Raw genomic sequence first — 23,466 nt, 5'->3', positions numbered from 1 at the left:
GGGGCACCTGGCACTGGCTGCTCTGGTGTTCTTATGCTGCAGTGATGCGCTTGGGAGGGGGAGCTGCCCGGCAGTGGCCATGGCTCAACTGCCCTGACCCCAGCGTGTCCCTGGTGCCTCCCACAGGGACGGCCCAGCAGGCCCCCAGAAGACGCCGGACAGCAGCCACGTGTCCCAGGAGCCCAAGTCAGGGGACTCGTCCAACCAGAGCTCTCCGGAGATGCCCACCACAAAGAACAGGTCAGTTCCCCTGGGCCTGGAGGGGGATTCCAGGGACCCTCCTGGGGACACTGGGGCCTCTGGCCCTGGGGGTGCTAGGGGCCCCCCAACCCGCTGGGCTGAGAGTGAAATACACATGGGTTGAAGCTTCCTGGGCATTCCTCAAGGGGGCAGGGCAGGGAGCAATGTTCCCGCCAAGCTTTTCCATCCACGTGCGGAATAAATTGTGTGACGGGCACCAAGGTGTGTGGGAACGTGCACCACAAGGAGAAACACAAACCCAGCTGAGGGCGCTCAGCCGGGCGGCGCTAGAATCGCCCCGAGCGGCCGCACACGCGCCCGGCTGGCAGCACTGGCAGGACGTCCCTTCCAGTCGATCGGCACCGACTTGCTCTGCCCTGCCAAAGCCCGTCCGGAGGGATGTTACGGACGAGTCCACTAGTTGATTTCCCCGCCCCCGCTGCCTCTATCAGCTGGAGTCCCCCAGGAGGGCGCTTAAAGCTGACACCCCTGTGCAGCCCGGAGTCCGGGGACGTCCCGCCGGCCTGGGCTGTTCCGCATCCCTCCTCTGAAATGCACAAGGGGCCAGGCGGGGCGCAGGGGGACTCCGGGACGTGTCGAGGGAGGGACGAGGCAGTTCCCCGCTGGTTAACGTCCTGAGTCCACACCCAGCCCTGCTGCGGGACAGGCCATGGCAGCCTCCCAAAGGCATCCAGTGTGGGGCTGATGCCCTGCCTCTCCAACGGGGGGGAGAGGGAAGGGGCACGTTGGGGCACCAGATCTTGCTGCCGTGTGTCCTGGGGTGCAGGGGGGCGTGGAGGCGCCAGGTCTGGCTGCCCTGTTTTCTGGGCTGGGGTTCAGGAGGTGGGGGAGCACCGGGTCTCACTGCCCTGTGTCTCTGGGGCACGGGGTAGGTCTCACTGCCGGGGGAGGGGGTTCTCACCGCCATGTCCTGGGGGGTCTCACTGCCTTGTCCCGGGGGGGGGGTCTCACTTCCATGTCCGGGGGGGTCTCACTGCCGTGTCCGGGGGGGGGGTCTCACTGCCTTGTCCCGGGGGAGGGGGGTCTCACTTCCGTGTCTGGGGGGTCTCACTGCCGTGTCCCGGGGGGGTCTCACTGCCGTGTCCCCGGGGGTCTCACTGCCGTGTCCCGGGGGAGGGGGGGTCTCACTGCCGTGTCCCCGGGGGTCTCACTGCCGTGTCCCGAGGGAGGGGGGGGTCTCACTGCCGTGTCCCCGGGGGTCTCACTGCCGTGTCCCGGGGGAGGGGGGGTCTCACTGCCGTGTCCCCGGGGGTCTCACTGCCGTGTCCCGGGGGAGGGGGGGTCTCACTGCCGTGTCCCCGGGGGTTTCACTGCCGTGTCCCGAGGGAGGGGGGGTCTCACTGCCGTGTCCCGGGGGAGGGGGGTCTCAATTCCATGTCCGGGGGGTCTCACTGCCGTGTCCCGGGGGAGGGGGTCTCAATTCCATGTCCGGGGGGTCTCACTGCCGTGTCCCGGGGGGTCTCACTGCCGTGTCCCGGGGGAGGGGGGTCTCACTGCCGTGTCCCCGGGGGTCTCACTGCCGTGTCCCGGGGGAGGGGGGTCTCAATTCCATGTCCGGGGGGTCTCACTGCCGTGTCCCGGGGGAGGGGGTCTCAATTCCATGTCCGGGGGGTCTCACTGCCGTGTCCCGGGGGGTCTCACTGCCTTGTCCCGGGGGAGGGGGGGTCTCACTGCCGTGTCCCGGGGGGGGTCTCACTGCCGTGTCCCGGGGGGGGGTCTCACTTCCGTGTCCGGGGGGGGTCTCACTGCCTTTTCCCGGGGGAGGGGGGGTCTCACTGCCGTGTCCCGGGGGGGTCTCACTGCCTTGTCCCGGGGGAGGGGGGTCTCACTGCCGTGTCCCGGGGGGGGTCTCACTTCCGTGTCCGGGGGGGTCTCACTGCCGTGTCCAGGGGGGTCTCACTGCCGTGTCCCGGGGGGGGTCTCACTTCCGTGTCCGGGGGGGTCTCACTGCCTTTTCCCGGGGGACGGGGGTCTCACTGCCGTGTCCGGGGGGGTCTCACTGCCGTGTCTCTGCAGGGGGGAGCCGGCGGCGCAGAGGCCCGAGGCCCTGCAGGATTTCTCCCGCTCCTCGTCCAGCGCCAGCAGCTTCGGCAGTGCGGTGGAGGAGAACGACGCGGTAAGTGGGGGGGCTCGGCGCTGAGGGGATCCTGGCCTGTCCCCTGGCTGGGGACCCTGCTCCCTCGGGGCGGGGAGGGGTCCGAGCCCAGGCCGAGCGGGAAGCGCCCTCCTCACCCCCCCGCTCTGTGTTGTGTGCGCAGGAGAGCCGGCCCGCGGGGACGCCCCACAAGCGGGACTCCTTCCTCTACAGCACCTGGCTAGAGGACAGCGCCAGCACTGCCAGCGGGGGGAGCTCTCCAGGTACCCGCCACGGCCCCCAGCCCTTCCCCCTTCCTCCGCGCACTCCCTGGCACCGCCTGAGACCCTCCGCTGCGCCGGAGCCGGCGTCCATCACTGCACCGGGGGGAGCTGCTCCGGACCCCAGCTCTGGGGCTGCCCCGACGCCGCCCGCCACAGCCTGGCTGCACTAGCTCCCATCACTAGGCCAAAGCGCATGGGCAGGGGGATCTAAGCCTCCATTTTATAGCTGGGGAAACTGAGGCAGCGGCCTTCCCCAGGCTCGCACCACAAGGCCCAGGCAGAGCTGGGAGTAGAGCCCGGGTGTCTTGAATCTCAGTGTAGGGCGCTGGCCACTAGGCCGCACTGCTCGCATGCCGGGTGCAGAGATGGGGGCACAACTGTTTGGGGTGTGGAGCCTCAGGGGCCCAGCAACGGGCGAAGAGGAAATCGCCCTGCCCCCAGCAGGGCAGCCTGGCCAGGCGGGCGCTAGAGATGCCCCAGCAGGGAGGCGGCCAGGCCCCGGGCTGCCCGCTCAGGGGAGAGGCAGAGCCCTGAGCTCCGGCCACGGCAGCGGGGACGGGCTCTGCTCACGCTGCGCAGTGGGGCTGGAGAGCGGCTGGGAGCAGGGCGGGGCTGGGCGGCGGCACCAAGGCCCTCTGGGCCTTAGGGGGCAGAAACGGTGCCCAGCGAATGGGAACCGCTGGCACGAGGCCTCGGCAGCCTCCCTGCTTCTGGGCTGGCTGGGCAGGGGGGGCAGGTCTGGGCGGGGGAGGTGGGGCAAATCAGGGCTGGGCAGGGTGGAGCAAAACAGGGCAGGGCTGGGCAGGGCAAGCGGGGCAGGGCTGGGCAGAGCAGTGCAGGCTGGGCTGGTGGGGAGGGGTGGGGCGGGGCAGGGCGGTGCAGGCTGGGCTGGGGCAGGGCGGGGCGGGTGGGACAGAGCGGTGCAGGCTTGGCTGGGGCGGGACGGGGCGGGTGGGGCAGGGTGGGTGGGACAGAGCGGTGCAGGCTTGTCTGGGGCGGGATGGGGCGGGTGGGGCAGGGCAGGGTGGGTGGGGCAGGGCGGTGCAGGCTTGGCTGGGGCGGGACGGGGCGGGTGGGGCAGGGTGGTGCAGGCTTGGCTGGGGCGGGACGGGGCAGGTGGGGCAGGGCGGTGCAGGCTTGGCTGAGGCGGGGCGGGGCGGGACGGGACGGGGCGGGTGGGTGGGGCGATGCAGGCTGGGCTGGGGCGGGGCAGGTGGGGCAGGGCGGTGCAGGCTGGGCTGGCGGGGCGGGGCGGGACGGGACGGGGCGGGTGGGTGGGGCGGTGCAGGCTTGGCTGAGGCGGGTGGGTGGGGCAGGGCGGGGCGGGTGGGTGGGGCGGTGCAGGCTTGGCTGAGGCGGGGCAGGTGGGGCAGGGCTGGCGGGGCGGGGCGGGACGGGACGGGGCGGGTGGGTGGGGCGATGCAGGCTGGGCTGGGGCGGGGCAGGTGGGGCAGGGCTGGCGGGGCGGGGCGGGACGGGACGGGGCGGGTGGGTGGGGCGGTGCAGGCTTGGCTGAGGCGGGTGGGTGGGGCAGGGCGGGGCAGGCTGGGCTGGGCTGGCAGGGCGGTGCGGGGCGGGGCAGGAGGTCTGTGGCTGTGGAGCAGACAGCGGACAAGGGGCCCTGCCTTGCAGCCAGTCTCTGCTCCCCAGAGGGCTCGGAGCAGCAGGGCACACGTCAGAGCAGCCCCCCGGATCCCAGCAGGCCTGTGTGCGGCCCCATTGGGCAGGGGGTGCTCAGAGACCCCCCCCCGCCCCGCCCAAGCTCTGGCCTGGGGCGAATGGGAATCGCCGTTACAAACGGCCCCCTTGCCCGTGTGCCCGGACTCCGGCCGCGCGGCGTCTCCCAGCCCTGCCTGACGCTGCCTTCCAGGCCCCTCCTGCTCTCCCCAGCCCGACCCCCGGAGCCCCGGAGACCCTGCCTGTCCGGAGATCAAAATCCAGCTGGAGAGGTCTGAGCGGCACACGCCCCACCTGGTGAGTGGCTGGGGCACACGCAGGCTGCGCGGCCGCGGGGGCGCTCAGGGTGCAGCGGGGAGAGACGCCCTCCCCTGGCCCCACCCAGCCCCCCACAGGCCGGCCATGGCCCCAGCCGGGGCTGCGTCGGGGGGAGAGCGCGGGGCATCCTCCCTCTGCCAGAGTCCCAGGCAGCCTGCACCCCAAAGCCTCATCCTGGGGCCACCCTGGAGGCTGCACCCGCAGCGGAGCCCTCGCCCCGCCCCCGCCCCCCGCCGGCCGACCTGCCTTCCCTGCCCCGATCTGGAGGGGCTGCGTCACATGCCACACGTCCTCCCCCCTGCGCCAGAGGCCAGGCTGGGCCCTGCCCGCGAGCCGGGGGTGGAGGGACACGCCGGCTGCCCCGAACGAGGCGCCGTGCCCCTGTGGCCCCCGATTCTGGCACTGGCCAGCAGCTGCTGGAGGGGATGCCTGGGGCAGGGGCCAGAAGTGGGGGTCTCCAAAGCACTCAGCTGCCCCCCCAGGTCCCGCTCTGGGCACTCTGCCGTCCCACCGGGCACCGGAGATCCCGAGCCAGCCCACGGGACGCCCAAGTAGCTGCCCTCCGGGCCATGGATGCCAAAGCCGCGCTCTCGGGTTTCCATCTGTCCTCCCAGTGCTGGGGCTAATGTCCCTGTCCGTGTGTCTGTCCCGCAGAGCTGCTAGCCCCACTGGCTTCCGTGAACGTGTCTCTCCAGGTCAGTTCCGCTGCTTTGCTGGGGCTGGCTAGTTGTGGGGGAGGTGGGCAGGGCTTGGCGGGGGATGGGGCGGGATGGTTGGGGGGGTGGGCAGGGCTTGGCGGGGGATGGGGCGGGATGGTTATGGCGGGGTGGGCAGGGCTGGGCTGGGGCAGGATGGTTGGGGGGGTGGGAAGGGCTTGGCGGGGGATGGGGCAGGATGGTTATGGCGGGGTGGGAAGGGCTTGGCGGGGGATGGGGCAGGATGGTTATGGCGGGGTGGGAAGGGCTTGGCGGGGGATGGGGCGGGATGGTTATGGCGGGGTGGGCAGGGCTTGGCGGGGGATGGGGCGGGATGGTTGGGGGGGTGGGCAGGGCTTGGCGGGGGATGGGGCGGGATGGTTGGCGGGGTGGGAAGGGCTTGGCGGGGGATGGGGCGGGATGGTTGGCGGGGTGGGAAGGGCTTGGCGGGGGATGGGGCAGGATGGTTATGGCGGGGTGGGAAGGGCTTGGCGGGGGATGGGGTGGGATGGTTGGGGAGGTGGGCAGGGCTTGGCGGGGTGGGAAGGGCTTGGCGGGGGATGGGGCGGGATGGTTATGGCGGGGTGGGAAGGGCTTGGCGGGGGATGGGGCAGGATGGTTATGGCGGGGTGGGCAGGGCTTGGCGGGGGATGGGGCAGGATGGTTGGGGGGGTGGGAAGGGCTTGGCGGGGGATGGGGCAGGATGGTTATGGCGGGGTGGGAAGGGCTTGGCGGGGGATGGGGCAGGATGGTTATGGCGGGGTGGGAAGGGCTTGGCGGGGGATGGGGCGGGATGGTTGGGGGGGTGGGCAGGGCTTGGCGGGGGATGGGGCGGGATGGTTATGGCGGGGTGGGAAGGGCTTGGCGGGGGCGGGATGGTTGGGGGGGTGGGAAGGGCTTGGCGGGGGATCGGGCAGGATGGTTATGGCGGGGTGGGCAGGGCTTGGCGGGGGATGGGGCAGGATGGTTGGGGTGGTGGGAAGGGCTTGGCGGGGGATGGGGCAGGATGGTTATGGCGGGGTGGGAAGGGCTTGGCGGGGGATGGGGCAGGATGGTTATGGCGGGGTGGGAAGGGCTTGGCGGGGGATGGGGCGGGATGGTTGGGGGAGTGGGCAGGGCTTGGCGGGTGATGGGGCGGGATGGTTATGGCGGGGTGGGAAGGGCTTGGCGGGAGATGGGGCGGGATGGTTATGGCGGGGTGGGTAGGGCTTGGCGGGGGATGGGGCGGGATGGTTATGGCGGGGTGGGAAGGGCTTGGCGGGGGATGGGGCGGGATGGTTGGGGGGGTGGGCAGGGCTTGGCGGGGGATGGGGCGGGATGGTTATGGCGGGGGATGGGACGGGATGGTTGGTGGGGTGGGAAGGGCTTGGCGGGGGATGGGGCGGGATGGTTATGGCGGGGTGGGAAGGGCTTGGCGGGGGCGGGATGGTTGGGGGGGTGGGCAGGGCTTGGCGGGGGATGGGGCGGGATGGTTATGGCGGGGTGGGAAGGGCTTGGCGGGGGATGGGGCGGGATGGTTATGGCGGGGGATGGGACGGGATGGTTGGTGGGGTGGGAAGGGCTTGGCGGGGGATGGGGCGGGATGGTTATGGCGGGGTGGGAAGGGCTTGGCGGGGGCGGGATGGTTGGGGGGGTGGGCAGGGCTTGGCGGGGGATGGGGCGGGATGGTTATGGCGGGGTGGGAAGGGCTTGGCGGGGGATGGGGCGGGATGGTTGGGGGGGTGGGCAGGGCTTGGCGGGGGATGGGGCGGGATGGTTATGGCGGGGTGGGAAGGGCTTGGCGGGGGATGGGGCGGGATGGTTGGGGGGGTGGGCAGGGCTTGGCGGGGGATGGGGCGGGATGGTTATGGCGGGGTGGGAAGGGCTTGGCAGCGGATGGGGCGGGATGGTTGGGGGGGTGGGAAGGGCTTGGTGGGGGATGGGGCGGGATGGTTGGCGGGGTGGGCAGGGCTTGGCGGGGGATGGGGCGGGATGGTTATGGCGGGGTGGGAAGGGCTTGGCGGGGGCGGGATGGTTATGGCGGGGTGGGAAGGGCTTGGCGGGGGATGGGGCGGGATGGTTGGGGGGGTGGGAAGGGCTTGGCGGGGGATGGGGCGGGATGGTTGGCGGGGTGGGCAGGGCTTGGCGGGGGATGGGGCGGGATGGTTATGGCGGGGTGGGAAGGGCTTGGCGGGGGATGGGGCGGGATGGTTGGGGGGCTGGGCAGGGCTTGGCGGGGGATGGGGCGGGATGGTTGGGGGGCTGGGCAGGGCTTGGCGGGGGATGGGGCGGGATGGTTATGGCGGGGTGGGAAGGGCTTGGCGGGGGATGGGGCGGGATGGTTATGGCGGGGTGGGCAGGGCTTGGCGGGGGATGGGGCGGGATGGTTGGGGGGCTGGGCAGGGCTTGGCGGGGGATGGGGCGGGATGGTTGGGGGGCTGGGCAGGGCTTGGCGGGGGATGGGGCGGGATGGTTGGGGGGCTGGGCAGGGCTTGGCGGGGGATGGGGCGGGATGGTTGGGGGGCTGGGCAGGGCTTGGCGGGGGATGGGGCGGGATGGTTGGGGGGCTGGGCAGGGCTTTGAGCCTTTGAGCCGCGCTCTGTGGCGGGTCGGCAGCTGGCTCTCACCCCTCGGGGGCGGGGGGGCATTGCTCCTGGGCTGCCGGGTCCCGCGCGGCCACTTCGCTCCCTCCGGCTCCTGGGCCCGGGCTCCCTGCGGGGTCGCTCAGTCCCCGGGTGCGTGTCCCTCAGCCCTGGGCCCTCCCTGCCCGGCTGGCACGCGGCCCTGAGCTCTCGGGGTGGGCCGGGCTCTGGGCGACCCGGGGCAGCTGGGCCATTGTGGGTCCCTGCTCCTGCCGTGCTGTGGTCTCCCCAGCCTGTGGGGCACGGCCTGGCTCCCCATGTCCCACCCGCCGGCCCCCCACCCTGCGCCATGGTTACCCCTTCTCTGTTCTTCCCCAGCCTGGCGGAGACGGGGCGCTCCCGGCCCGTGCCCGGCCCCCCCGCCCTGCCCCTCGCCCGCAGCCCCACGCGAGAAGCACACGGTGACGGCTTGCGGGGTCCCCGTGCGCCGTCAGGGTGGAAGACGACTGCCCGTCGCCGGGCCAGCTCCTGCCTCCCCTTCCCGCACACTGCCAGGCGCTGGCTGCCTGCGAGCGGAGCAGGCGCGCTGGGAAGGCCACACCGCAGGGCCACGCGCCCGCACCCACGGCCCGGCCCACAGGAGCTCCCAGTGGCCCTGCTCCTCGTGACTCCAACCCCCACCCAGCTCGACCCAATGGGACGTGCCCGGGCACTGCCAGCCCGCAAGGAACCTCGCCCGAGAGGCCACGTAGCCAGACACCCAGCGGCAGAACGACGCAATCACCCTACGCTGCCACGCCCCCCACGCCCACCTTCCCCCGGAGCAACTCGGGCCCTGCTCCCCACCTGTGGCTGAGAGCTCCCTCCGGCCCCCCCGGGTCTGACCAGCTCCAGCCCAGGAAGGTGGCACGAGCTGGCGCCCAAGGGTGACACGTGCCCGGGACCTGGCTTAGCGCCGCAGACAGAGCCCAGCCCAGAGAGGATTCCTGGGGGAAGGCGGCTCTGGGGGCCTTGGCAAACCGGAAGTGGGACCCTTGCTGGGAAGGTCCCGCCTCCCTCTGTGCACTGCCCGCCCGCCCAGCCTCTGCCCACGCCTCCCTCCGAGCAGTGCCCGCCCACCCAGCCTCTGCCCATGCCTCCCTCCGAGCAGTGCCCGCCCGCCCAGCCTCTGCCCATGCCTCCCTCTGGGCACTGCCCGCCCGCCCGGCCTCTGCCCACGCCTCCCTCTGGGCACTGCCCGCCCACCCGGCCTCTGCCCACGCCTCCCTCCGAGCACTGCCCGCCCGCCCAGCCTCTGCCCACGCCTCCCTCTGGGCACTGCCCGCCCGCCCAGCCTCTGCCCACGCCTCCCTCCGAGCACTGCCCGCCCGGCCGGCCTCTGCCCACGCCTCCCTCTGGGCACTGCCCGCCCGCCCAGCCTCTGCCCACGCCTCCCTCCGAGCACTGCCCGCCCGGCCGGCCTCTGCCCACGCCTCCCTCTGTGCACTGCCCGCCCGCCCGGCCTCTGCCCACGCCTCCCTCCGAGCACTGCCCGCCCGCCCGGCCTCTGCCCACGCCTCCCTCTGTGCACTGCCCGCCTGCCCGGCCTCTGCCCACGCCTCCCTCTGTGCACTGCCCGCCCGCCCGGCCTCTGCCCACGCCTCCCTCTGTGCACTGCCCGCCCGCCCGGCCTCTGCCCACGCCTCCCTCTGTGCACTGCCCGCCCGCCCAGCCTCTGCCCACGCCTCCCTCTGTGCACTGCCCGCCCGCCCAGCCTCTGCCCACGCCTCCCTCTGTGCACTGCCCGCCCGCCCGGCCTCTGCCCACGCCTCCCTCTGGGCACTGCCCGCCCGCCCAGCCTCTGCCCACGCCTCCCTCTGTGCACTGCCCGCCCGCCCAGCCTCTGCCCACGCCTCCCTCTGTGCACTGCCCGCCCGCCCGGCCTCTGCCCACGCCTCCCTCTGTGCACTGCCCGCCCGCCCAGCCTCTGCCCACGCCTCCCTCTGTGCACTGCCCGCCCGCCCAGCCTCTGCCCACGCCTCCCTCTGGGCACTGCCCGCCCGCCCAGCCTCTGCCCACGCCTCCCTCTGTGCACTGCCCGCCCGCCCGGCCTCTGCCCACGCCTCCCTCTGTGCACTGCCCGCCCGCCCGGCCTCTGCCCACGCCTCCCTCTGTGCACTGCCCGCCCACCCGGCCTCTGCCCACGCCTCCCTCTGTGCACTGCCCGCCCGCCCGGCCTCTGCCCACGCCTCCCTCTGTGCACTGCCCGCCCGCCCGGCCTCTGCCCACGCCTCCCTCCGAGCACTGCCCGCCCGCCCGGCCTCTGCCCACGCCTCCCTCTGTGCACTGCCCGCCCGCCCAGCCTCTGCCCACGCCTCCCTCTGTGCACTGCCCGCCCGCCCGGCCTCTGCCCACGCCTCCCTCCGAGCACTGCCCGCCCGGCCGGCCTCTGCCCACGCCTCCCTCTGTGCACTGCCCGCCCGGCCTCTGCCCACGCCTCCCTCCGAGCACTGCCCGCCCGGCCGGCCTCTGCCCACGCCTCCCTCTGTGCACTACCCGCCCGCCCGGCCTCTGCCCACGCCTCCCTCCGAGCACTGCCCGCCCGCCCGGCCTCTGCCCACGCCTCCCTCTGTGCACTGCCCGCCCGCCCGGCCTCTGCCCACGCCTCCCTCCGAGCACTGCCCGCCCGCCCGGCCTCTGCCCACGCCTCCCTCTGTGCACTGCCCGCCCGCCCGGCCTCTGCCCACGCCTCCCTCCGAGCACTGCCCGCCCGCCCGGCCTCTGTCCATCCCTCCCTCTGTGCACTGCCCGCCCGCCCGGCCTCTGCCCACGCCTCCCTCCGAGCACTGCCCGCCCGGCCGGCCTCTGCCCACGCCTCCCTCTGTGCACTGCCCGCCCGCCCGGCCTCTGCCCACGCCTCCCTCCGAGCACTGCCCGCCCGCCCGGCCTCTGACCACGCCTCCCTCCGAGCACTGCCCGCCCGCCCGGCCTCTGCCCACGCCCCCCTCTGTGCACTGCCCACCCGCCCGGCCTCTGACCACGCCTCCCTCTGTGCACTGCCCGCCCGCCCGGCCTCTGCCCACGCCTCCCTCTGTGCACTGCCCGCCCGCCCGGCCTCTGACCACGCCTCCCTCTGTGCACTGCCCGCCCGCCCGGCCTCTGCCCACGCCTCCCTCTGTGCACTGCCCGCCCGCCCGGCCTCTGACCACGCCTCCCTCCGAGCACTGCCCGCCCGCCCGGCCTCTGCCCACGCCCCCCTCTGTGCACTGCCCACCCGCCCGGCCTCTGACCACGCCTCCCTCTGTGCACTGCCCGCCCGCCCGGCCTCTGCCCACGCCTCCCTCCGAGCACTGCCCGCCCGCCCGGCCTCTGTCCATCCCTCCCTCTGTGCACTGCCCGCCCGCCCGGCCTCTGCCCACGCCTCCCTCCGAGCACTGCCCGCCCGGCCGGCCTCTGCCCACGCCTCCCTCTGTGCACTGCCCGCCCGCCCGGCCTCTGCCCACGCCTCCCTCTGTGCACTGCCCGCCCGGCCTCTGACCACGCCTCCCTCCGAGCACTGCCCGCCCGCCCGGCCTCTGCCCACGCCCCCCTCTGTGCACTGCCCACCCGCCCGGCCTCTGACCACGCCTCCCTCTGTGCACTGCCCGCCCGCCCGGCCTCTGCCCACGCCTCCCTCTGTGCACTGCCCGCCCGCCCGGCCTCTGCCCACGCCCCCCTCTGTGCACTGCCCACCCGCCCGGCCTCTGACCACGCCTCCCTCTGTGCACTGCCCGCCCGCCCGGCCTCTGACCACGCCTCCCTCTGTGCACTGCCCGCCTGCCCGGCCCTGCCTCTGCTGCATCTAGCCCTATGTCCTAGCTACTCTCTGAGCCTGGCAGCAGGGGGTGGGGACCCTGCCTGGGCCCCAGCCTGAGGGCTGTTTTTACACACAGCCCCCCCCCCAGCTGCTCCCCACACTGCCCCCCGCCTTTAGTGACGCTCATAGGCTCTACAGAGAGCACTGTAGCTCTGCCCTGCAGCCAGCAGAGGGCGCCCCAGCTCCGCTCTGGCAGTGGGGTCCGGCAGGAGCAAATGGGCGGGTGGGGCCGGGGGGGGGGGAGGCGAACGGCTGGGGAGCAAGGCAGCCACTGGGCTCCCAGGCCCTGCTGGCCTCCCGCCCGCCAGCTCTGGGCACGCAGCTTGGCTGTGGTAAAGCAGTGCAGGACCCCGGCCCGGGCTGGTGCCTGGCAGCCTGAGAGGCCGTTTATCCCAAAGAGCCATGGCACCTTGACAATCACTAGCACCCCCTGCAGCCCCCCGGCTCCTCCTGGCTCCTGCGCCCTGCTGGTCCCCGCAGAGGCTGCCCCTGCTCCGGGAGCCAGGGCCGTGCCAGGCACAGGAGCAGCGCCAGGCTGGGCAGGAGATGCCAGTTTCGTTTGCAGGGGGGGTTAAGTTTTTCCCCCAAAACATTGTTTGTGTTTGCTTTTGCTGAAGCCGTGAGTCCGCTCGCCCCGCCGGCGGTTCACAGACACCCCGGTCAGGGCCCACTCTGGCCAAGGGGCCCTCCTGCCACTGAAAAACCAGCAACGGAACATTTCTGGCGTCAGAGCGTTTCACCCCAAAGAGACGCGGGGCTGCCAGGGGTCCCCCCAGCCAGCCAGACGCCTGGGCCGGGGCAAGTCTGAGCAAATAACCATTTTCCACCCACACATCGTTTTGCTAAAATGCCCTTTTTTGTTGGCAAAAGAACGGGGGAGGGGGGAGTCGCCAGCTGTGGGATTAACCGCTTATGCGCCACTGCCTGGGCGCAGGCCGAGCTGCGACCCCAAAGCACACTGCAAACCGCGGCTCCGCACTGCTCCCCGGGCAGCTCCCTGGCCTCCTCGGGGGCACTGGGGCCCTTAGCTCCTGAGCAGGAAGGCCTAGGTGTGTAGCCAGGGGCCTGCACATAGTTAAACCGACGGCTCCCTCCGTGGGCACCATGGGGCGACTCCCTGCGGTCTCTATCGGCATGAGCGGCCGGCGGGCCGCGTGACAGGACGATGCTGTGAACACCCCGCTGCTTTCTGTGTGTGCTGTGTTCATTTTTCAAAGCCACAGAAAACATCCTGGAGCCGCGTCTAACTTCATGGTCCGAAAGTCGTTTTTTACCCTGCGCGGTTGTGTCTGTGCTGCGGTGTCATGAGTATGGAATAAAGTTCTATTTATGGCTATTGCCAGCGGCGCTCTTTGCGGGAGTGACTGCTCGGACGCACCGGCGGGAAAGCGCCGCGCCCCCGTGCGGCGCCAGGCTGGGTTTGGCAGCGTCGGGCCCAGCCAGCCAGGGGCGGTGCTTTGCGTGCCATTCGGGCTGGGCAGGCCAGGGCTGCCCCGCTGGCGGGGTCAATCCAGCGCCAGGCACAGCCGGGCCACGGGCCCCGTGTCCCAGATTAAGGCTGGTCCTTTACGTGCCCCTGATTTTGGTGCCAGCTCCAGGAGGCCGCAGGCCCTGAATTCCGTTGAAATCAGGCAGTCTGGAGGGCAAGGAGGTTTGAGGCTCCGGGCCCTTGCATCTCAAACAGGCCAGTGGCCCCGCTGAGCCAGGGGTCAGCACCTCGCCCAGCAGGCCCCAGGGATCGCAAGGCGCCTCAAGCCAGTGGGGCTGAGCCTGTTTCCCCTCCCCCGGGGACTGCCCCACAGCAAGGCAGTCACAGCAAGGGAAGGGGGTGCCAGCTCCCGCCACACCCGCCTGGGGCCCCAGGGCGCCGAAGCCAGGCCGAGCCCAGCAGCACCCCCGCCTGCCCGGTCGCAGTTTGCTGTGTTCCCCTGCCCTGCCCCCAGCCTGTGTCAGCTAAGGGTCAGGATCGGGCCCCCCAGCCCCGGCCTTGGCTGGCTGCTCAGCTTTGGGGCCACATCCTTGGGCTCAGGGTGACACTGCCGCCATGCCCCCAAGAGCCACTAGATGGCGCTGTGATCTTATGGCCAAGGTGGGCCAGTGTGTGAGGGGTGGGGTGGGGTTCAGGAATGGGGGCCGGGGAGGAAGGGTGCAGGGCAGGAGGATGTGGGGGGTGGGTCAGGGTGGGGGGCTCAAGGCAGGGAGGATGTGGGGGGCTCAGGAATAAGAGCAGGGGGATGGTGGTGCAGGGCAAGGGGATGTGGGGGTTCAGGAATCAGGGCAGGGGAATGTGGAGGGTGGGTACACGTGGGGGGCTCAAGGCAGGGAGGATGTGGGGGGCTCAGGAATAAGAGCAGGGGGATGGTGGCGCAGGGCAAGGGGATGTGGGGGTTCAGGAATCAGGGCAGGGGAATGTGGAGGGTGGGTACACGTGGGGGGCTCAAGGCAGGGAGGATGTGGGGGGCTCAGGAATAAGAGCAGGGGGATGGGGGCGCAGGGCAAGGGGATGTGGAGGGTGGGTACACGTGGGGGGGCTCAAGGCAGGGAGGATGTGGGGGGCTCAGGAATCAGGGGGTACAGGCAGAGGGTGTGGGGGTGCAGGAATAAGGACGGGGCCTGGGGGGACTGAGGGTGAGTGGGAGGGGCTCCATTTGGGAGGGGAGGCTGCAGCCGTGCACACCAGGTCGCTGCTCTTCCCCGGGCTCGGTGCCGTCTCCTCTGCCCTCCCCGGGCAGCCAGGAGCGAGAGGGAGGCTCGCGCTGCACTTTCCCCTCATTCCCTGAGCTGCAGCTGCATGAGGCCCGGGGGGGGGGGGGGCAACCCCCAGCCTGCCCCTTTCAGCAGGAGCCTGGCCAGCTGGGAGCAGCTGCAGCCGAGTGCCCCAGCCCGCCGGCTTCCCTGCCCCCCCAGTGCAGCATGGCCTGCACGCCTCTCGCTGCACCCCGACATGCACCCGCTGCTCAGCCGTGGGGGCCCACTCTGGTCTGGCCCTCTGGGCTCGCCCGCAGCCCCACAGTTCAAGAGGGCAGCCACTCCGCCCCCCGGCAAGTGCTCGCCCACGCCCACCCCACGGCCCCGGGGTCTCCCCTGGCACCTTTCCCGGCTGGTGCTCAGAGCCCAGTCCAGAGGCTGTGGCTGCGGCGCGGCTAGTTCTGTTCCACGCCTGCCCTGGGCCAGGAGCAGCTGCCGGAGGCCTCACTCCCGGCAATACTGAAACCGACGTCCAGCGCCTGGCCCGCGGCTCGGCAGGGCCCTGGCTGGGTGGGGCAGCGGCGCCGGAACTCGGGGGCTGCTGCTTCGCCGGCTCAAGGTGATTTCCAGGGGTTGCGCTTCGGCCCAATGGCCCTCGACACCCTACCCCCACACCCAGCGCTCCAGCCCCTCTGGCCGTGGGGCTTCCCCTCCCCAGGCCCAGGGGCTGGTCAAGCACCCTGCTCTGAAGGGGTCATTGCTGGGGTCGTCGCAGGGCCCCCCCAGCCCGGCAGGCCTGGCCCGTTCAGCTTGGCGCTGGCTTTGTGCCTTCGGGCTGGGCGCTGCCAGCACACTCAGCACAGCAGGGACACCGCAGGCCCTGCCAACATTGCTGACGTGCCAGCGCCAGGCCCAGCCCAAGCCAGCGGGTTCTTGGCACTCTCCTCACTTCCCCGTCCTGAGCATCCTGCAGGCCCTGTAAGTGCAGCAGTGCCAGGCCCGGGGGGTGCTCAGGGCTGTGTGCTCTTGGCCCCACCCCTTCCAACCTTGCGCCCTCCCATCCTCAGCCCCACTCCTGTGGGAGCATGGAGCTGCCCCCGACACCTTGCCCAGGGTTCCTGCAGAGGCTATCGATGCCCCTGAGTACGGCGTATCTGCCTCCGGTTCCAGAATGACCCAGGGGCATATAACAGGTTCTGGGGCACCACTGAGAGGTCAAATCAGGGTGAATTGCTCAGACCCAGGGTTTCTAACCATTAGAGGAGTGAGGTTCTGGAACGGCCTTCCAAGGGAAGTAGTGGGGGCAAAAGATCTATCTGGCTTCAAGGTTAAACTAGATGGGTTTATGAAGGGGATGGTTTGATGAGATAACATGATCTTGGTAACTAATTGACCATTCATTATCAGTGGGAAATAGGTCAATGGAGGGATGATAGGAGTTACTATAGAGAACTTTCTGGGTGTCTGGCTGGTGAGTCTTGCCCACATGCTCAGGGTTTAGCTGATCGCCATATTTGGGGCTGGGAAGGAATTTTCCTCCAGGGTAGATTGGCAGAGGCCCTGGAGGTTTTTCGCCTTCCTCTGTAGCATGGGGCACAGATCACAGCTGGAGGATTCTCTGCATCTTGGGGTCTTCAAACTATTTGAAGGCTTCACTATCTGAGCTATAGGTGAGAGGATTATTCTAGGAGCGAGTAGGTGAGATTCTGTGGCCTGCACTGTGCAGGGGGTCAGACTAGATGATCATAATGGTCCCTTCTGACCTTAAAGTCTATGGGTATGTCTACACTGCCACCCTACTTCGAACTAGCGGGGTAATGTAGGCAACCGGAGTTGCAAATGAAGCCTGGGATTTGAATTTCCCGGGCTTCATTTGCATCTTGCCGGGCGCCGCCATTTTTAAATGTCCGCTAGTGCGGACTCTGTGCCGCGCGACTACACGCGGCACGGACTAGGTAGTTCAGACTAGGCTTCCTATTCCTATTCCTATTCCTGTTCCGAACTACCGTTACTCCTCGTGAAACGGAGTAACGGTAGTTCGGAATAGGAAGCCTAGTCTGAACTACCTAGTCCGTGCCGCGTGGCTACACGCGGCACGGAGTCCGCACTAGTGGACATTTAAAAATGGCGGCGCCTGGCAAGATGCAAATGAAGCCCGGGAAATTCAAATCCCAGGCTTCATTTGCAACTCCGGTTGCCTACATTACCACCCTTGTTCGAACTAGGCGGGTAGTGTAGACAGACCCTATGAGTCTATGGGTCTACTTCCAGCCCACAGCTGGGTCCTCCTGTGTAAGGCACCAAACCTGGCTCACCGAGCACTTCTGCTTACCACTGGCTAACGAGAAGTCACACGACCAATCCCCTCAGCCCCCCCTTACACAGGGGAGGGGTTATAACCCATCCCCCAACTCCCCTCAGACACCCCAGTGGTATCTGAGGGGAGGTGGGGGATGGGCTATAACCTCTCCCCTGTGCACCCCCAGCCCCCTCCTTACACAGGGGAGAGGTTATAACCCATCTCCCACCTCCCCTCAGACACCCCAGTGCTCCCTGTGCCTCCCCAGCCCCCCTCACACAGGGGAGAGGTTATAACCCATTCCCCACTTCCCCTCAGACACCCCAGTGTTCCCTGTGCCCCCCCAGCCCCCGTCACACAGGGAAGAGGTTATAACCCATTGCCCACCTCCCCTCAGACACCCCAGTGTTCCCTGTGCCCTCCCAACTCCCCTCACACAGGGGAGAGGTTATAGCCCATCCCCCCTCCACCCAACAGGTTCTCTTGGCCCATGTCTACCTCAGATCTCCCCCAAACGCTCCCATCTTTTAGCACCTGAAATCCAAAGGGCTAGCAATAAACGGGCAGGCAGGGCTGAGCGGAGGGTTGTCGCGCCAGCCCATGACACGCATCAGTCCTGCTGCAGGCGCGTAGCGGAGATGGACCAGGCTGCCAGCTTAGCAGTGTCTGGAGCACGTCCTGTGTTGAGATGGGGCCGCCAATCCGCCGGCCTCTGTCCCTAGCTGAGCTTGCGCAAAAAGCATCAGCAGAAAATATGCTAATGATGTCACGACTCATGCTAATGAGTCCCTCGTGACCGTACTTTCACCCACAGAAACGGGCAGGTAGACATGGACCCAGAGCCACGGCGCATCCCCTCGTGTGCAAATCCCACCAGCAGGTGACCAGCCCCAGCGGCGCCTAAGACGCCGCACGTGGGGCCAACACACAGCAGTGGGTGCAACAAGGTTCTGCATGGTCCTCGGAAAAGCCAGGCCCGTCCCACCCTGGCTGTAGCAGCTGGCCCCAAACTGCTGCCAGCAGGAAACACGGCAGCAGGGCGACGGATCAGCAGAGTCTGGAGCGGCAGCCTCGGTAAATCCTTGCACTGAAGCACGACTCACTGCTCCGCGCAGCGCCCATCTGGCAAAGGGGCTCCCGGTTCCAGTCGGAGCCAAACTGGGATGATGGAGCTTCTGGGGCAGATCCTGGTCATTCCTGGGGCTTCTGCAGCACGTCAGCCCCGCTCCCAGAGCCGAGAAGGCAAAGGCAGCAGCAAAACTCAGCAATGAAGATGGCAGGGGAAGGCAGTCACAACGCTCCGGACTTCTGGCCGGGTCAAGCAGTGGGCAGAGGATCAGTCGGCTGCGATTTTCCCCACGGCTGTTCATTCAGCCTGTCTAACAGCAGGCTCCCCCTCTGGGCTGCTCCCGTTTGCTGGTAACTGCTCACTGGTGTTCTGGCCACAACCAAGTCATTTCATTCAGCTGTTCTGGTCCTCTATGGCCCCCCCAGGCCCACTCCTTCTGTCAGTGGGGCACGGAGGAACCAATTATTGATTTGCATATAGGCTTCTTAAAAATCCCAGCCCCTTCCCAGGCCCACCCACCTCCTGCTCTTGTCGCCAGTTTCTCCTGTTCCCCCGAAATCACAAGCTTGGAGACTTCTCCAGTTTTACCACCTAGGTCTTTGTCTTTTTTTATCCTCTCCCACTCCTGTCCCCACCCCAGTGTTCACCCAACCCGCAAGCACATTTTAAAACTACGGCTGCTTTGTCCACACTAACGCGCTCGTTAGCATGTGCTAGAACGTGGTGAAACAATACCTTGTTGCCTAAGAAAAACAAGGCCTAGACGTTTGCTCTTAAGCAGCTGCACACCTGACCGGTCACTATTCCATTGTATTGTATGCTACATGGCCATCACCCCAGGATCTGAGCATCCTTCATACTGCATTGAGCCGTTACACTGGAGGGAATTCTGTGCCACTGTGCATGTGCAGAGTTCATGGCTCCTGCAGATTTTTTTTGCCTCTCTGCAAAAAAAATGACTTTTTGACAGGCAATCAAAGGGACGCTGCAAGAGAAGTCGTGCACGACTCCCTAGCAGTGCAGCTACCTCCCTGTGCACCCAGACCGCCCATAGCCAGACTCCCTTGCCAAGTCTCACCGGATACATCCAGCACCCCCGCCCCCCAGCCCGCCATATCCAAACTCCATCCCACCAAACCTCAGGCACTTCATCGGGAGCCCCACTTCACCCAGACCCCCCTGTTGTGGGACCCAGACCCCACCCCCCACTGAGCTCCCCGCACTAACCCCCTACACTACCCTGAGTCCCCACATCTAGCCTCCCATGCCACTGAGCACCACCTGGCTGCATCCAGACCCTCTCCCCACCAAGCCCCTCTCCCCTGGCTCCCAGAACCCCCAGTGATGACCCCCCAACACCTCTGCTGAGCATCAACAACCTTCAGCGGGAAGTCCCTGCTGAGTGTCATTACATGGAACCATGCAGTGAGCCCCTATGCATCCAAATCCCACCTCTGCTACCCCCCCCCCCCAGAATACTGCCCTTGCACACCTGAGTGTCCCCCCAGCACTGAGCCCGTCCACACCTGGACATGCCTGGTTGAGCCTACCTGCCCCACACAGAGGGGCATGGCCCTAGGGTGCTTCTGGGGTAGGCTCAGGCCTTGTGCTGTCAGGTTGGGTGCAGCCCCACTGAGTCCATGTCCTCGAGGGGCAGGGTGCTGCAGGGGGATCTTCGTGCCATGCTGAAGCCTCGGCATTTATTTATTGACAAATAAAACTTGCAGCGTTTTTAAATGTTGTGCGCAGAATTTGTAATTGTTTGGCACAGAATGTCCGGAGCAGTGAACTGTGACTACCATCTCCCCCGTATTCTTTGTTCGCTCTGACTTCCTCAACCAGGGCAAATCCCCAGTCCAGAGCAGGGTGATTTATTTCCTTGCTCCCAGGGCTGGACTGAAGCAGGAAGTGGCAGGGAGTTATCTGCTAGTGTAGAAAAGGTTCGTAAGTTTCCAGAGCTGTCAGCTGGGCCCTTTCACCTGTGCGAACCACACATCAGCAACAGCACAAAGAGAATTTTGTACAAACGTTTCCTTTGTCAGTTTTCTTCGCTGACTAGGGCAAAGAGCCGACTGAATATTGCAAATAATAAAACAACTTGTGCTTTCAACGCTGATGTTCTCCCAGGTGCACAGGAAAAGCCCTGGGAAAAATCTGAATTTAATTTCCTGTTTGGCCAGCATGGTGAGCCCAGCAGCACGCTGGACTGAGAACGCCCAGGGTCAGACGGGCTCCAGCATGGGGCGTGCAGGAAGTCCTGGACCTCATTGCTGGGTGGGGAGAGGGGCCAGTTCAGACAGAGCCGCGAGGCAGCAGAGCAAGCCCTGAGCTCTATGCTGAAATCGCACAGGGCATGGTGGGAAGAAGGTGCACGGGGGCGCCCAGAAGTGCTACCTGGCAATAGAGGCGCGTGGGCAGGCAGGCTGAAAGAGGGGGGAGGCAAATGGACGGGCCAGATAAGTGCCACAAACATGCCGCTTCCAAGAGCAGCTGCCTGGGGTTCTAGGGGGACCCGACCATTGTCCCCAAACTGCCCACAGATTCCTCCCAAGTGACGCTTCAGGCAGCGGTGGGGACTAGCGAGGAGCATGAGAGCAAGAGTCGGAGATTGCCCAGCAAGTGGAGGAGCTCTTCTCCCCGCAAGCCAGGACCAGCTCAGCTCTGGAAGGGCTCAGCTACAGGGACCCGCCAGCAGCCAGCACAGCCCTTGAAAGGGACCAGAACCCCAACTAACGCCACCCAACGCCATAGAAAAGTTTACACAGAGAAAGCTCATAAAGATGTTTGCCCCCTTTATCAATGCAGTGAGAGATGCACAGCTGCCCCCCCCCCCCCCCCCCCCAGGAACAATTATTAATACTGGGCTTGACAATAAAAGAAAGTGTTTTTAGTGCGTAGGAAAAGTCGGATTGAAGTGACCGCAAGTGAAAACAGACAGAACAAAGCAAGTTACTAAACTAAAATAAACAAAATGCTCCAGCTAAGCCCCATGCACTGAGAGACATCGTTACAACTCATCATTCTCACCCTTATTCCAGGTACAGCCCTTCTGGCCAAAGCTGATCTTCTCCAGACCTGGCCCCAGCTGCTTCCCACTCCCTTGTTCAAGTTCTTTGTGGCCAGGTCTCTGCAGGTGTTCTCTTGTGGTCGGAGCAGTCTTTGAAGTCAGCTGAAAAACCCTCATTGTTTACTACCCATCCCTTCAGTGGAGTTTCCCTAGGGCAGGACGTCTTTGGTCTCGTCTCCCCACCCCAGTGGAAAAATGCCAAATTCAAGATGGCTTCCAGCACCAGGTGGCATGGCCACACATCCTTGTAGGACCAACCATCGTTTGGGCTCACAGGCTAACCAAAAGCCTTCTCAGATCATTGCCTTGAGCCCTGGGCCATTAAGTTCCTTAAGTACCACTAATGGCTTTCACTAGAAAACCTAGCTTAATTAGGTTTACACTTGATATTTCTAATTTTACATACAAGAAAGGTACATGCACGCACATAGAATAGACACATCCAGGGGATTACAAGCTCTTCAGTGAGAGGTTACTTGCCCTATTTTCCATGAAACGTTTTCAAGTTATACATATTCATATTCAAAACATTGTGCATATAACGCCATGTTTAACGAGCTCATGTGCTGCGCCTGCACTGCTAGGGCCCAGCTCAGTGCCTGGAGGCGCATGGGGCTGGAGGCATCGGCGCTGCACAGGACAGGAGAGCATGCAGAGCTTGGGAGCGTAACACCCTGGACGAGCCATGGAGGCTCATGGGGGAGCAAACAGACCAGACGAGGTGCCTGGTAGAGGTGCAGGAGGAAGAGCAGTTTGAGCACAGAGCCCCCCTGCACTCATTGGCAAAGCACCTGCCTTCCTGACATGCAGGGCCTGGGATGTGTCCCGTGGTGGGATGCGTCTGCCCGGGTCCTGCATCCTCCCTCTGCACTGGCCACTCTCCCATCACTCCGAGGGAGCCAATCCACCAGGGTACCTGGAGCGGCCCCCTCTCTCCTGGCCCCATTACTCTGCGCTGCCCTTCCTAGCAATGCGCACCAGGAGCTGGTTCTACCTGGGCGCCCTGCAGCCGGGAGGGGCTTCCATTGCTCAGGCCTGTGTGACGTCAGCTTGGAAAGGGCTTTGTCCCACACCCCAGTGTCACGCCCCTTCCCCTGCACCCGCTCAGTGAGACAAGTCCCCTGCCCCACTGCGAGGGCCGCGGTCAGAGACCAGCTCCCCTGGGGCGTGGCACAGAGGCTGGACGGGGCCTTCCCTGGGGAAAGGATTCCACCTGATAAGCCCAGACTTGGTGGGAAATGGTGGGTTCTGGGCTCAGGTGGTGCCCGACTGGGAGAAAGGTCCCTGCCAGTCCTGCATGCCCCTGCTGGGTTGCAGGGAGCTCTTGGACCAAGCCCTAAAAGTTTGGAGCCCATTGTGCTCCAGCCACCGGTCCAGAGGACAGCCTCCCAGCCAGCCACCAGTGCAAAGGACAGCCTCCCGGCCAGCCACCGGTCCAGAGGACAGCCTCCCGGCCAGCCACACCACTAGTCCAGAGGACAGCCTCCTGGCCAGCCACCGGTCCAGAGGACAGCCTCCCGGCCAGCCACCGGTCCAGAGGACAGCCTCCCGGCCAGGCACCGGTCTAGAGGACAGCCTCCCGGCCAGCCACCTGTCTAGAGGACAGCCTCCCGGCCAGGCACCGGTCTAGAGGACAGCCTCCCGGCCAGTCACCGGTCCAGAGGACAGCCTCCCGGCCAGGCACCGGTCTAGAGGACAGCCTCCCGGCCAGTCACCGGTCCAGAGGACAGCCTCCCGGCCAGCCACCGGTCCAGAGGACAGCCTCCCGGCCAGCCACCGGTCTAGAGGACAGCCTCCCAGCCAGCCACCGGTCCAGAGGACAGCCTCCCGGCCAGGCACCGGTCTAGAGGACAGCCTCCCGGCCAGCCACCGGTCCAGAGGACAGCCTCCCGGCCAGCCACCGGTCTAGAGGACAGCCTCCCAGCCAGCCACCAGTCCAGAGGACAGCCTCCCGGCCAGCCATCAGTCCAGAGGGCAGCCTCCCAGGCGGGAGACACTTGTTCCAAGTAATGTGTCAATTGCATTTCTGACTGAGCGCCCGGGGGGAGAACTGTGCATGCCGCCAGGTAGCTCGTGTGCTTGCAGCCCCCGCAGACGGCCCTGCACATGGGGGTCATTTGACGGGCACGTTCCCTGCAGAGTTGACAGAACACAAAGCAGGTACCAATGTGAGATTTCTAACTAGCCCCAGGACACGGCCCACGGGGTGAGCATCTAAGGTGCCGGCCAGCATCTGCGAGCAACGAGGCGTGGACGGTGCCTTCAGAAGCCTCATATTACTGAACCCAAGCCAAGAAAATCAACCTGCTGGTGGCATCGGGCTCCAAGGATGAAAATGAACGTGGTTCTGCTTTGCACGGTTAGCGAGCAGACTCCGTCCTCAGCATGGAGGCACGTCCTCTGGACTGGAGGTCACAGCACGGAGGGGCATGCGGGTATTTTGTGCATCTGGCACATAAATACCTTGCAACACACGGCTACAACAGTGCCATGCCAACGCCTGCTCTCGTGTCCAGATGACATTGTAACCCGGAAGAGTCAGCGGTCTCACCCCCAAATGGGAGCAAACTTAGATCGCTGAGGCTACGTCTACACTGCCGGCTTCTTGCGCAAGAAGCTTTTTGCAGATCTCTCTTCC

At 66.9% G+C, this 23,466-nt stretch overlaps 1 protein-coding gene across 1 annotated transcript in view; it reads left to right on the top strand.

The window, feature by feature from the left end:
- Positions 1 to 8,357, top strand: part of RAP1GAP (RAP1 GTPase activating protein) — a 61,251-nt gene extending 52,894 nt beyond the window's left edge. The window contains exons 20-25 of the mRNA XM_075906248.1: positions 127 to 240; positions 2,278 to 2,377; positions 2,520 to 2,619; positions 4,490 to 4,593; positions 5,269 to 5,309; positions 8,249 to 8,357. Of these exons, the coding sequence (XP_075762363.1) occupies positions 127 to 240; positions 2,278 to 2,377; positions 2,520 to 2,619; positions 4,490 to 4,593; positions 5,269 to 5,277 (427 nt within the window). The 3' untranslated portion in view covers positions 5,278 to 5,309; positions 8,249 to 8,357. The remainder of the gene's footprint in view (positions 1 to 126; positions 241 to 2,277; positions 2,378 to 2,519; positions 2,620 to 4,489; positions 4,594 to 5,268; positions 5,310 to 8,248) is intronic.
- The last annotated feature ends 15,109 nt before the right edge of the window (positions 8,358 to 23,466 follow it).

The sequence above is a fragment of the Pelodiscus sinensis genome, chromosome 23, assembly GCF_049634645.1.
Source record: "Pelodiscus sinensis isolate JC-2024 chromosome 23, ASM4963464v1, whole genome shotgun sequence".
Taxonomy (NCBI): Eukaryota; Metazoa; Chordata; order Testudines; family Trionychidae; genus Pelodiscus; species Pelodiscus sinensis.
Note: the sequence above shows the minus strand (reverse complement) of the source record. Positions and strands in the feature narration are given on the sequence as shown.